Genomic DNA, 14,864 nt, shown 5'->3' on the forward strand with positions numbered 1-14,864 from the left:
TGGGGTTTTAACGTATGACTATATTTTGTATTTGATAATACATCAATCCATTGTTTGAGTATTGGTTTTATATACAATGGTACCTTGGGTTACAGGTGCTTCAGGTTACAGACTCCGCTAACCCAGAAATAGTACCTTGGGTTAAGAACTTTGCTTCAGGATGAGAACAGAAATTGCATGGTGGTGGTGGCGGGAGGCCCCATTAGCTAAAGTGGTACCTCAGGTTAAGAACAGTTTCAGGTTAAGAACGGACCTTCAGAAAGAATTAAGTTCTTAACCCGAGGTACCACTGTACAGGATAGGCACCTAAGGGTTGGCAGTTCTTTAGCCTGATTAGTTAGAGGATATTTTATAGGACCCAAGTATTTTTTAAGTTAACATTTGTACCATGTATTTAGATCAGGGCCCTATTTACTATACCACCCTTCATCAAATCATATTTCAGGCTGATGCACAACAAACACAGATTGCAATATAATGAGGCAGAAATATCAAGTCAGAAATGAAATCATGAAGCAATGGCTTCCCTCTTGCGGAATACTCTCTCTAGGGAGGCTCACCTTATGCCTTCATTACATATCTTTAGGTTCCAGGCAAAAGCATTCCTCTTCTCCTATGCCTTTGGCTAATTAAACAATCTATGGCTTTTAGAACTGGGGGGGGGGGTGTGTGATTGTTTTTGTTTGTTACTACGTTATGTGTTCTTGTGTTTCTATATCGTAAACTTCGATGTGATCCTCAGATGAAGGGTAGAATAGAAATCTAAATAATAATTATATATATTTAGAATGCCTGGGTAAATACAAATGTCTTGACATGGTGTCTAAAAGCTTGTAGAGTAGGTGCTGGGGCTCCCTCCTTAGGGAGAACATTCCATTAGAGCACCTCCACTAAAGTTAAACCAGGGAAATTCATTCTTTTCTGTTAAAGGGTGTGTGCCGTACTTCCTGTATGTGTGGCTCCACCCCCCGGGATGAGTGTGTGCTGTGTGCTCTGTGAATCTGCAAGTGTGTGTGTGTGTTGGCATTTGACCCTCAGAGGGATGGTGAACTCTCAGTATGGCCCTCAAGCCAAAAAAGGGTTAGCTACCCCTGCCCTAGCCTTTTTAGAGATGTCCCACTCTACAGCCCTGCTGACTCATCTGACTCGAAAATTGTACACAAAGTCGGGAGCCTTGGTTCTGGCACTAAGCCCAAGCGTTGCACATTTTCTATGCCCTATGGATTTATATGTTGGGGGGACCAAACAGGAGGCCCATTCAGGTCTCTGTGTAGCATCCATTTCCACCTTTAGATTCTGTGCTGGTTTCTGCCGCACTTGCTTTAGAGGACAGTGCATATTTTCTCCGACTCTTCGTAAGGCAGAACAATCCCTCTAGAGGTCCATCATTATGCAGATTAGGACGCCTGGATGTGCTCCCAAAGACTGCTCTCCAGGCAATAGAAGGGCAGGAGGCAAGGGGAGATATCTAGTTCTGCGCTTTCGAAAACTAGGATGCATCTTCTGCGGCTGGTAGGATAGGGGAAGAGACAACATAGGTCAGGTTCCCATGTTGAACTTAGGGGGAGCTGTTCTTTTGTCACATGACAGGTGACAGAATTCATAGCGCCATTTGCAAGGTTTGCAGAATACATCTTGCTGATAAAACCAGAGGAAAACCTTTTTTTATTCTTCTTTGAATTTACTCGTTGTGTATTGAGGCCTTTTATGATTCATCAGTAAGTAAATATAAGCTAAGGGAGTGATTTGTTCCTAACAAGCTTATAAAATACTAGAGTCATTTGTGAGTTTATTGGAGTTCTGATTATAAACATTCCCTCATGCACACTTCTTTATGTCAAATTAACATTCAAAATAGAAATACTGTAGCTTTGTGTTTATTATTATTATTATTTGGTAATCTCTTTCTAAATATTTGTGTTTGGTGCAACAAGAGATTACGTGCACTACATTTCTGATTAACCTGAAACTCTCTGGAAATACTTTAATTATTGTGTGTTTTTATTTAAAATGCATCTCTGGGTTATTTGTGGGGCATAGGAATTCGTTCACGCCCCCCCCAAATAGTCTAGCCCACCACATGGTCTGAGGGACGGTGGACCAGCCCATGGCTGAAAAAGGTTGCTGACCTGTTTTAAACCATAGAGATTTGTACGGAAACACAGCAGAAATACTGGTAAAAACTTGCTAAATTAGCATGGGCTGGAAATACAGATTTTACCCATCTCTAAATCAACTTGCCTTAGTGCTTTCTGCCACGAATTTCAGTGTGTGGAAAGGGAAGTTGAGCATTTTCTATAACTGGAGTTCATGCACATCCCAACAAAGGAGATGTACTGATTCTCCTCCACATTGTAACTGCTGTTCAGGATCAAACATGACAGAGTGGATTGCATAAATGCAACAGGGTATAGTTTGTTAATTGCAGCAAAACTTGCAGAGGTTTGGAGATTCCTTCTATGGATACCTAGGGCCTTTTCTAAAACCAGGTTGTCTATCTTGGTTGCCTGAGCCTAATGGTGAAATCTTTCCCAACCCCTGTATTGCAGGAAAGCACGAACCACATAGACTTGAATAAGGAACATAATTAATTTCTTCCACCAAGAAGTTGATCTGAAGCCAAATGCACACTTTGAAAATGCAGCTCATTCTGTTCCTTTTTTTTTTTTTTTTTTTTTGGCAATATCTAGACGTATCAAACTCCCAGCGTTACCATTTTTCATTAAAGTGATGTTTCTAACCACTGCGGACAGCTTTCATATCCCTTGAAAACATAATAGTAAAATTGTCATAAGATTGAAGTAGGCATAGAAGATTTTATTAACGAATCTTCAGCTCATAAAATACATCAGTGTTGTGCCAGCCTAGATCATATAAATGTATTTTGAATGCAAAATTATATTTCAGCTGAAAGACAGAGGGATTCAAAGAATATGAGCAACATGATGCCAATGAAAAATGGCATGCCCACAAAGAGCTGTGGATAAGGGGTATGGGCAGTGCAAGATTCATAGGCTGTATCCCACCTGGCAAAGCTTTTCCTTCTCTTTATCCCTAGAAGGTTCAGATTGTAGATGGATAAGCCTTGGAAGTTCCTAGACAACCTTAAGGCCTGTTTGCTTTTTCTTTAGAGTCTTGTTAGGTGAATCTATATGTTAAATAAATTAATAATTCGTGCTTTAGCCCCACCTATGGAGGGCTAATGGTAGAAGAGGAATAGAATCACAGAATCACAGGATTGTAGAGCTGGAAGGGACCCAAGGATCATCTAGTCCAACCCCCTGCAAGGCAGGAATCTCGGCTAAAGCATCCGTGACAGATGACCATCCAACCTCTACTTAGAAACCTTCAAGGAAGGAGAGTCCACAGCCTTCTGATGGAGACTGTTCCACTGTTGAACAGCTCTTACTGTCAGAATGTTTTCCCTGTATGTTTAGTTGGAATCCCCTTTCTTGTAACTAAGCCATTGGTTCGAGTCCTACCCTCCAGAGCAGGCGAAAACAAGCCTGTGCCCTCTTCAGTTGGAAAAATAATAAAATAATAAACAGAATCTCCTTTCTCTGTTACAAGATGGCAAAGGGCTCATCCTGTCCAATTCTGGTGCCAATTCTCTCTCGGGATCTGTATGGCTTTGCACTCTATTCTTTGAAGCACAAGCTGAGATTCTTCTATGCTGGGCAGTTTCAGGTCTTCTCCATGTGCACAAGACATAGTCCTCACTCTTTGATGTCACATTCCTAGCCAGTTCCACCAACCTGGAACTCAGAAAAAGGACTCTTGCAGGGGGAACCAGCTGTGCCTGCGTAGACTCCTCCACACAGTCAGGAAGACCCAGAGTCACACAGTCATGTAGAGAAGCCTGTGTGAGTAGAGCTAGCACCCTCTTCAGATCTTTGCTGCAGCTCAGCAGGGCCAAGTTGCCAGACACATTTATTTATTCATTTATAATAATGTATAAACTGCTAAACCAAAGAATATGTAAGCAGTGAACATTAACCAATTTAAGACACACACACACACACACACACACACACACACACACACACACACATATATCAGGAAAACTTGTTTGCATGTCTAGGTAGACCTGTCAAAAGAGAAAACTGCTTAGCAGGTGTCTGAAACGAAACAGTGAGGGTGTCTACATGATGGGAATAGGTAGGGACTTCCAAATACACAAGTGCAGCCACACTGAAAAGCTTGACTCCTTGCAGATGTGGACTGAACATTGTGTGGTACTTGCAAGAAGCAGTTGAGTTAGCAAGGCAATCCCTCAAGTGCACTGGTCCCAAGCTGTTAAGCGCTTTATTTCCTGATAGTAAGACCAGTAGCAAATTGACAGCTACAGCAGATGTGTCGTGGTGTTGTATGCTGGTGGGATCTCACTCCTGTTAGTGCAGTATGCTGCAGCATTGCTAACTTGCTCTTCTGGACCAGCTACAAGGGGAGCCCCACATAGACGGTGTTGCAGTAATCCAGCCTTCAATATTTTTTTCTGTGTCGTGGTCTGTATTAAATTTCCAGCTGTTAATTCAGGATTTCCCGTTCCATTTACATTCCCTTGAAAAGACTTTAAAAACTATACTGTACATGCTTTCTCATCCTCATTCATGTACATAAGGATGATGGTGTGTTTTTACTCATTGGTCTACAGTGGTGGGTTGGGACTCACTACTGGGTCACAGCCTGACCAAAGATGGGTTAAGAATAGGAGCAGTAAAAAGGTAAAGGGACCCCTGACCATTAGGTCCAGTCGTGACCGACTCTGGGGTTGTGGTGCTCATCTCGCTTTATTGGCCGAGGGAGCCGGAGTACAGCTTCCGGGTCATGTGGCCAGCATGATTAAGCCGCTTCTGGCGAACCAGAGCAGCGCACGGAAATGCAGTTTACCTTCCCGCCGGAGCGGTACCTATTTATCTACTTGCACTTTGACGTGCTTTTGAACTGCTAGGTTGACAGGAGCAGGGACCGAGCAACGGGAGCTCACCCCATCACGGGGATTCGAACCGCCGACCTTCTGATCGGCAAGTCCTAGGCTCTGTGGTGCCCACAGCGCCACCCACGTCCCGAGCAGTAGGAGCAATAGGAGCAGTAGCACCATGCAAATAAATGTTTTTTTAAAATTGAGTCCCCACCCCAATTGTTTGGACTAAAGGTGAGTTCCAAGTATGACAAGGTTCAAGACTAAAACTGATTATCAGCACTAGCTACAGTTTCAGGCCAGTACTGATGGAAGCAGATTTTAGCATAATAAACATTACACATCAGGAAAGCATTTATTGAAACAAGAATATGTCATTTTTTACCTCCAAGTCATACCATTGCTGTGTGTCTCTGAGGACATTTTATTCTAAAATGAAACAAAAAATCTTGACTGAGTAGCCTGTCACCAATATGTGTGTGTCTCTAAAAATCTAAAAAGGCATCCAAAGCTGTCAAATACCTGGAATTCAATCTGTTAACTTCTCCATTCCGGTGACTTCACTCATTTAATTCCTCCAGGTCAAGATAATGAGGATGATGACAAAGATTATATCGTTAATGTAACATTAATTCAGTACCAACAGTATGCTAGGCTTTGGCTAGAGATGTGTGAATTGGATAGCAAGTCAGAGAGAGGGAGACGAGGTGTGGAAAAGTGGATTTCTGGACTCTTCTAATGTTTTATATGAAGGTAGCTTTTCAAATTATGATCACATGGATGTGAGCCTCCTTAATTCTGATAGGTAGGCTAAAGATGGAGACTTCACCAAGGCCCACCAGTGAACTTCAGGACTGAGCTGGGATTTCCATATCCAGCACTTTACCAGATGAAATTTCCTTGAGTTATGAATGACAAACTGTAACACTTGTGTAGCAATGAAATCAGGGGTTGAGAACCTCTGTCCCACCAGATGTTGGACTGCAGTGTGTGTTTCTCTCTGTTAATCTACACACACCTGTTATGAAAACTTCTCAAGGTGGTTTACAATAAAACCTGTTAAAAATACCATAACAGCAATAAGATAAATCAGCACAAATGATGAATAACTTGCAACAGTAACCAGCAAAGGTCTCGGTAAACTAACCAATTCCAGCAGCTTCATATAGATATATTAGAGTACGGGACAAGATGGTACCCAAGCATAGCTGCCTGAGGGTTCAAGGCATTGGTAATGTTATCGGCCACAGGGGCTCACTGGCCTTTTGCAGTTTTAATGGTGAAGATGAGCAGGTCTAGGAAGCTTTTGTCAGTGCTCAGCATAAGTGTGCACCCTTGGTAGATGCTGAGCCATGTTGCTAGCTCTGCATTTTTTGGAGGTGTTATTGCAATCATTTGGTCCCCTCACATCCTGAGGTCCATTGGGGAACATGGACTTTCTCTGTGGTGGCCCCCATTTGTGCAGTTCCCTCCCTAGAGAAGTTCATTGGGCACCCCCTCCCCCCCCTTCAGATGTCAAGATGATATATTTTTATTTCCTAAAGCACTTGGGTTTTGATATTCTTAAACCCCTGCCTGTTTAGTGTGCTTTATTTTCTATAAGTGCAGGAATTTATTCTATTTTATATTGTGTCTAAAAAGCAAAACAAACCCCCTGTTATTTCTTATTTTTGCATTCTTCTTTGTGGACTTTTTTTGAATGTCAGAAGGCAGACTATAACCCTCCCAATTAGCTAACTAAAGAAATGCATAAATCCAGATAGGTGCAGCTGTGCCGAATTTCTCAGCATGCATAGTAGGTGGGTCCCTGCATAGTCTGTAATGCAGATCACTTATATGCAGGCTTGTGAAATGCTGTGCAGACATTAAAGGTGAGAGGCACTTAAGTATAGCAAAACCACCCAAGCAAAGGATTTCAGCTTCTACCTGGCTAAATAAGTATAGATAGTTTTCTTTATGATATGTGACTGGATTATTTTCCAGTTGATTTCCAGCTCTGGCCCCAAGTGGCCAACAGATCAAAAAAAGATAAGGGTCAGTTACAAGGTTGAGCTCATTCTCTGTTGCTATAGTAACTGACCTCCATCAACCCTCGGAGGACTTACACCCAGTTCCCCAGGTGATGCTTTTGCTGTCCACGCCATCAATCCCATGCTCTTCAAAAACCCAGGCTCCTTAATTGTCAGGGTTCTGTTCTGAACAGTTCCTTTTGTCCCACCGGTCCCATGCAAAGACCACCCGAATTCATTTGTGATTTCCAAAGGCACTTGGTTGAGAAAATGCTCAGAGGAAGGGGCCCAGAAGGATGCCGGGAGAGTGTTATGGGTGAACTGATGTGCCGTTTTTAAATCTCTTTTTCGTTGATTTTATGTAATTTTGTAGTTTGTGCATTGTACTCCTCCCTGACAGCAACAATGGTGAAGGGCAGGTTTTGAATATGCCTAATAACTGTGAGCTGGGGGCCACCAATGGGCCTCTGCCCTGAAGCCCACAACCTGCTCATGCAGTAGCTTTTGGGTTGGACAGATCCTAGTAGCAGCAGCTCCAAAAGTAGCAGTAATACACCAGGAATAGAGGAAGGGGTTAAAGCAGGGAAGCTAGTAGAGGAGGAGGAAGTGAATGTACTACAAGGAACAGGGAACACAGATAAAAGAAACTGTCAGTTCAGGCATATGCACAGGGTACAAGTTAACTGGGAAAGGGGAGAAGAAATGGCAGGAGATAAGTTGAAATACTTTGAGGAGCATTTGGGGAGGAGGGGAAATACAGTATAAAATGCCCTCTTCACTTAAGAGTTTCTGAATCAGCCAATTCTGCCTGGAATGGGGAGGAGCACTCCCACCATGTAAATATATAGTAAAATATTAGAAAATGGGTCTTCAAATACATGTTTGGGTTAAAAGGTGGGTCCTGAGTTTGAAAAGGTTTATGATACCTGATCCAGGCCTTAGGGAACAGTTGCAGAAAGTGGAGGAAGATGCAGCTTTCTTCCTCGATTTCAGTGGGGTAACAAGACCATGGTACATTTTGGAATGGAAAACAGGCTAATATCTTGACATTGTAAAAACAGGGGCTTCTTAAATGAAAAATGGAAGTACTGACATTCCAACATGGCAACAGCAATTAGATTAGCTGAGCCAAGACTTTCTTTCTTGCCAATGGTCTAAACGATTCTTTGCCTAGAATTTGGTCCCGTTATCCTCACTGCAGTGTTTAATGACAAATCAATACCGCAATTGTGTTGTCTGTCTGGAGTGTGTAATGAGTGCTTCCCTCGTTCAGGTTTCTTTAGAGAGGCTCCTTTGCGATACAAGTTGATTTCATTCATTCATTCTCCTGCTCACATCTGTGGAAGTTAAACTCCTGAATCGGTTTGTACATTAAACTACTTAAACAGGGCTACCATTTCCTGTTTTGCACAGTGTGGCCAAGTAAATCAAATGCAACCTAAGAGAATTATTGGTGTACGCGTTCTGCCTCTTCTAGGTTAGGGAGGCCCAATGTTAGTGCCATTAATGAGTGTAATGAGTATGAGTTACTCGTGCGTAAACTGGTGCCTCTCTAGGCTAATTTGCCTTGTTAAACCTTTCTGACTGCACAGCCCTTTCTGATCATGACTGTCTCAGTCACTAGCAGAATCCGTCAGTGGGCGTTTCTTGAATCTCTTCCAACATAAGAGTTGTTTGACACCCAATCTTCTCCGCCTCTCACTGCGCGGGAGCCTTCTGCGCAGGGTGGGCGTGGGTAGCGGGGGACCTGTCCCCTCCTCACTGAGTTCCAGTGAAGAGTCCGTGAGCCCTCTCTCCGATTTTCCCATCTGCTCACTTTTGTTCCTGGTGTTGCGCTTAAATGCTTCCCCCTCCACTGAGTCGCCTCTCCCCCTGCTGCTGGGTCCTTCTCCAGCATCATCCAGGAGCCTCCCCTTCACCTCCCGCTCTGATGTCAGTTTCCTGACAATGAGGTTCCCCAAAATCCTGGAATCACCACTGCAAATCATTTTCTTCTTCCGTAACTGATAACACTAATGCACTGTCTATTCCAGTGCCAATTGAAGTTCCACTTGCTGACCCTCTTAAAAAAACAACAGTATACAAGATAACAGGACAAGACACATTATCTTTGAACTGGGTGGGTTATAGATATTTAACATTTGGTTGCACCAGATTTCAGCATCCCTGTATTCATTAGGAGTGTAGTTAAGGAAGGGATTTATGCGCTTCATTCCTACAAGTAAAGCTCATCTGCTTTCATTACCCTAATTTGTTGCAATGAAGCAGAAATGGACTGTTCTGGGAAGGAAACAGTGTGTGATTTACGTGCAGGTGTCAAAAATGAGTGTCAGGTTGTTTTAAATGTCTTCACAGAAAAGCAGGAGGCTACTCCCCCCCCCCCTTTCCCTTAAGGGAGAATGTTGTTTTATTAAATCAGTCTGGAGAGGTCGTGGTTTTGATTTGTTTCTAAAGTAGCAGTAAAGGCTATTGTCTTTTTCCTACATGTACACATCTCTCCTTTGTTCTTGGGTTGATAGGGTGTCAGCCTATGCCACTTGTGTTGTTCCTTTTGCGTTGCCATTAATACAGTTTATAATTAGGATTTCAGGGGCTACAAGTGCATGGGCTCCACACGGTATTATTAATTATATGGAGACTTTGCCAGGAGGCTGCCACTGTCATCTCTCTTACGGGCTCAGAGACTCATTGCAACTTGCATCAAGTGCACATTTTCTGCCACCGGAATCGCTTGAATGTCAAGGCGTGGCAGTGCCACTGCACTAAGCAAGGCAGCGCGAGAGAGTGGGAAGTGCAGCAGCAAAGCGTGGTCCTATCAACACCATGCAAATGCATTTGAACTTAAGAACAATGGGAGCCGGAGCCTCGCCACTGCAGTTCATCCGGGTCAGTGCAACTCACTAATCCTCACTAACAGGCAGTAAATTATGTACCTCCATATTCGCCCCTGTGCTTGCCTTTAGCATTGCTGGGCACCACCCAGGTTTCACCTTCAGGATTCAGATAATCAGCTCTCATTCCTACTGGCTTTCCCCTCAAGACCTGTATGGAAATAAGTATATGTGTCTGCCAGGGATCAAATGCTTTTGGAGACAAAAGTAGGTACTGGGAACATTACAGAATACTATCATCTCCCCACGACACTTTTACACAAAGCGCTCTGTTCCTCTTTTGGCCTGACATAGTTTCTGCCTGATAAAATCCCGCAGGCCTGCTTGTTTTAAACAAGGACCACGTTTCTTTCTCTGTCTCCCCCCCCCCCCAGTGCAGAGAAATGAAGTGTAAAATTAATGCTTATTATTCTGAACTTGGGAGACAGAGAAAGAGACCTTAAGAATCTGTGATTTGATGCCGTGTTTGCTCAGCACTGAATCAATAGATCCACAAGCAGATTGCGGGGTTAAGGAGAATAATATGGAGAGACACCAGCACAGCAAGTGGTAGCAATCTGCTTTTTTATGTTAAAAATGAGATGGGTTCCATATTTTACCTGTTGGGCTGGTCTCTCCTATGAATACCTATGACGCCGCTTCCATCTGACAGCGTTCCCTCCCATACATGTCAGGCACAGGAAGGAAATAACTGGGTGTGTTCTTTTATGAAAAAAACCCCTAGTGCTGCATGTCCAGTCACTATGTTGCCAGCACCGTTCCACTTCTTTAACATTTGCATATACAATCTTTTAGCTGAGAAAAACCATACTCCAAAGTTCACCATGGTTCTAGCTCTCAGTTTTGCTTTCTTTCTGCTTAGCATATTTATATCCCGCCTTTGCTCCAGTAAGGTTGCACACGTGTTTCACTCCCCCACCATTGTATTCTCACAACAACCCTGTGAGGTAGATTGGGCTGACAGAAGGTGAATGGAATGCCATTACCAAGTGAGCTTCATTTCTGAGTGGGGTTTTGAACTTGGAAGCCCCCGTAATCCAAACCTCTAGAACCACTGCGCTACATTGACCATAGTATGATGCTAAGAAAGTATCTGCAATTCCTCTCCACATCTTTTGGGTATTTTTCTTAATTTTGAATTTGAGAAAAGGGAAATGTTTCTCATGCTAAATCATAGGAATTTCTCCTCTCTTTTTCCTCTTTCTTACTCAACTCACTCTCTCTCCCCCCCCCTTCCTTTTTTATTTCTTTCTGGATGGTTTCATTGACATAGAAAATATATAATAGACTCCTGTGGGAGTGCAACAACAACAAAAAACCCAACTGGTGAGAAGAAGGCCTTATAATTCAGAAGTGGATTTGCAAATCAAAAGGTCTTGCCTCCAGTGGGACGAATTTCCACATCTGCGGGAACCTATTATGTTTTTATTTATTTTTTTGTTTGAGTTTTGTTTGTCGTAGCTTTAACTGTTTGAAATACTTCCAGACTTGCCCCCAAATGGTATACAATTAGCATTAACCAAATATGTGAAAACTGGGAATATAATTCCCATACATGTGTTTGGTTGTTTGGCTTGTGAGGAGAGCAGGTATAGTGTATGGGAGTGGGCTGTGAAACACAAAGGCCCCTGGTTCAAAGACCACCTGTGCCGTGATGTCATTAGGTAGCCATAGCTAAGAAACACTCCGTATCAGCCCTGCATCTGCCTAATGGGGCTGATAATACTTGCCTACCTTACAGGACTGTTGTAAGGAATTTAGTGATCTAATGTATGTGAAGCTCAAAAGTGTTCTATATGTAAATGCCTGCCAGTTGCACTTCATGCACGGACTGTGGTCTGTGGAAAGTTATGGCATAATAAATTTGTTAATCTTTAAGATGCCACAAGGCATTTGGTTATTTTTGCTTCAATGGAATAACATGACTTCTGGAAATGGATATATATGATGGTAGTGGTGATTGCAATTCAGTTCTCATCCCAGCTTGTGGCTAATAACCCGTTTCTTTTCATTTCAAAAGATTGCACTCTCTATATCTTTATCCAATGTGCTTAAATAATAGTTCTCTAAGCCATGGGGAAACTATGCTACCGGAGCATGGTCTTGGAGGCACATGATGCAGCAAACATACTGACGTTAATAAGACCTAGACAGGGGAGTGGCTGGGACCCCCTATCAGCACTGCCCCACCTGTGCTGACCCCTGACCAGATATGTTTTATATCAGGGGTTAAAAAACATTTATCTGCCTGAGGGCCACATCTGCTTATGGTGGGGTGTGGGGGGGGGGGGAGATATGGACTGACATTTTGATGTCCATAGTGTTCTGTGTACTCTGAAAAAACATACATGCCTGAGCAGTACCCATCCGACGGTAAATATCTCTCTGGAAGGAACCTAGATCAAGGGTGGGAAGCCTCAGGCCTGTGGGCCAAGTGTGGCCCTCTAGGCCTTTCTTTCCGGCCCTCGGCACTCACCCCTCACTGGCTCTGCTTTGCATGCTCCTTGAGTATTTTTGCTTTGCTGGGACATACCCCTGAACTGTGACAATGCTTCTTGCATGTCTGGACAGAGGATAGAGAGGGATGTGTGAGTGTGTGCAGAAAAACCCCTCCTTGTAAAGTTTACAAAGTTGCCGTGCCCTTGTGCCCTTTGCCCGCTGGTATGTGGCCCTCAGAAGGGTGCCCAGAAGTGGATGTGGCCCTTGGGCTTTAAAAAGCCCCCACCCTTTCCTGCTCTGAACTCCCTCCCCCTACCTGTTGTTTTTGGCCCTGGGAGAGTAGCCTGGGTACTTCCAGATAGGGCTTAATATTGCAAACAGGCGATTCAGGCGGGTTGCCAGCCCTAGCACCAGTACCATACACAAACACACACACACACACACACACACACACAGTTGTTGTTGTTGTTGTTGTTTTATTGTGTACTCTGTCCCTGAATTGTGGAAGGTTAAACACATTTTGTTTTCGTGGACGATATAGGAAATACAAATCCATATTGAGGGAAGAACTAATTGCCCCACTTAGAATGGATTTTTTTTTCTACCCTGGCTGGCTCAAACCCTCATTTCGGGATCCCTGCTGTTCCTTTAGCATCGACACCTTCCCTTGAATTTGTTACAATGCAAAATGAGTTGAAGGTAGCAGCATTTTGGCCTCCCGTTTTCTACGGCCTCACCTGAACCTCCTGCATTTTTCGATGTGGGTTTGAGTATTCTTAATAATATATATGTGTGTGTGTTTTATATGCCCGCAGCAGTGCTGTTGTGTCTGGTGTCTCTCCTTCTGTTTTCGTGGAGCGTAGAGGCATGGCATTGTGTCACAAGCCTGAGGAAACAGGAGTGTATGTTACTGGTGGTTTGATCACAATGTCACTTCCATCAGGGCTGTAAATAGAAATGCCCCTCAAATTTGACTTGCGGCTGTACACCTGAATACACTACAAGCATACTAACGCATGCTTTTGTAAAGGGGTGGGGGGAGGCGGTGTTGCAAGTACAGCATCTTTGGGTCCCGGAAACCATGCAATCCAGTGCTGTGATTTCTCGCCGACTACTGCATTTCAGACGCTAATCTGCTGTGTCACTAACAAGTTGTATCATTTGAACCTTGCAGAGGAAGGCATCAATCATGAGTGCAAGCTGTGTAACCAGATGTTTGACTCTCCGGCAAAGCTCCTGTGTCACCTGATTGAGCACAGCTTCGAGGGGATGGGAGGCACATTCAAATGCCCTGTTTGTTTTACAGGTAAGACAGTCAGACCCAGACAAGCCTCTGTGTGCATGGCTTGATCCGGAAATGACACACAGGGGAGTTTTAAAATACAGTATTCCTTTCCTTGTAAGGGGGGAAACCACTACCAGAAAAGCTTTTGAATATGATCTCACAAACCTGAGCTACCTGGAAGGGCGGCCTTTCTCCCCTTCATTTCTCTTACTGGGCAGTATTTTCCACAGTCATTTAAACCTCCTGGTATGAACATTTAGAAATATTTCTGTATTCCAATGTGCAGTGATTTTACGGTGTGGTCATGTTGGATCTTGATGTGGGAGACTTGGGTTCAGGTTCCTTGACAGCCTTGACCTTGCTAACTCTCCTGGGCAAGTCACTTATGCCAAGCCTTGGTTCTCCATCTCTAAATTGAGTACTAGTGATCACTCTTACGGGATTGTTAAAATAGCCAATGTGCATTGCTCATAATGCATATTCAGTGTTAAAAGTGGTGTATTAAGCATTTTTGTTTGGTTGTTTGTTTGATTTCTATTTTGCCTTTCTTCCATCATGGAACCGGAGGACCAAATTTAGGTGTAACCATCTCATTCTAGTAAACTATGGTTTATTACACCAAAAAGTTTTATACACATCACCCCTTTCTTCATTAAACTACTTTCTTCATTACACACATCACCCCTTTCTTCATTAAACTACAGTTTTATGTTATATCTTCACTGAGAAACTGTGGTTTAATCACTGTCTAGGCCCCAAGTTATGAAACCAGGATCTAAATAAATTTAACGCTAATCAGGAATCTGAGCTCAAGAAAGTATGGTTTATTAGACTAGAGTTGTTATGACTGCACTGGCCCAAAGTGGCATCCATAGAGTTCTAGGGGGTCCCCCATCCGGCCACTGCCCAAACCAAGACTTACTTAGCTTCAGCTAAGTTGGAACATCCTATGCCATCAGACCACAGTGACGATTCTTATTATAATTACTATTTGCTGGGGTCTAGATATTCTATTTCTTCTGTGTGTTTTCTAAATAACATTGACAAGTGATCCAAGGGTGAAGTGTAAAGTAAATGTTCACGCTATACTCAGTGCATGACTGTGTATACGTGGAAAATCTGGGCAACTCTCTCAGCCATTCATAAAGCACCCCTTCATTTCCATGTGCATGTGTATTGGGGTAGCCATAATGATCTTTATATCTTAACCATGGTTAAGAGACTGGGAGCAGGCTGCAGAATCAGGTCTTCCCTTATCCCCCACATTCAAAAAAATCCCCCCCAAACCATGCCATCATTTGTCATCATAAAGGGTAGGG

At 43.3% G+C, this 14,864-nt stretch overlaps 1 protein-coding gene across 3 annotated transcripts in view; it reads left to right on the forward strand.

Annotated features, from left to right (window-relative positions):
• The window catches only part of ZNF423 (zinc finger protein 423), a 319,298-nt gene that overhangs the window by 267,057 nt on the left and 37,377 nt on the right, over positions 1-14,864 (forward strand). For all 3 annotated transcript variants that reach the window (XM_081015494.1, XM_081015493.1, XM_081015495.1), the window contains one exon: positions 13,435-13,566. In XM_081015494.1, coding sequence (XP_080871620.1) covers positions 13,435-13,566 — 132 coding nt within the window. The remainder of the gene's footprint in view (positions 1-13,434; positions 13,567-14,864) is intronic.

The sequence above is a fragment of the Podarcis pityusensis genome (genome assembly GCF_964106645.2).
Source record: "Podarcis pityusensis genome assembly, chromosome: 8".
Taxonomy (NCBI): Eukaryota; Metazoa; Chordata; class Lepidosauria; order Squamata; family Lacertidae; genus Podarcis; species Podarcis pityusensis.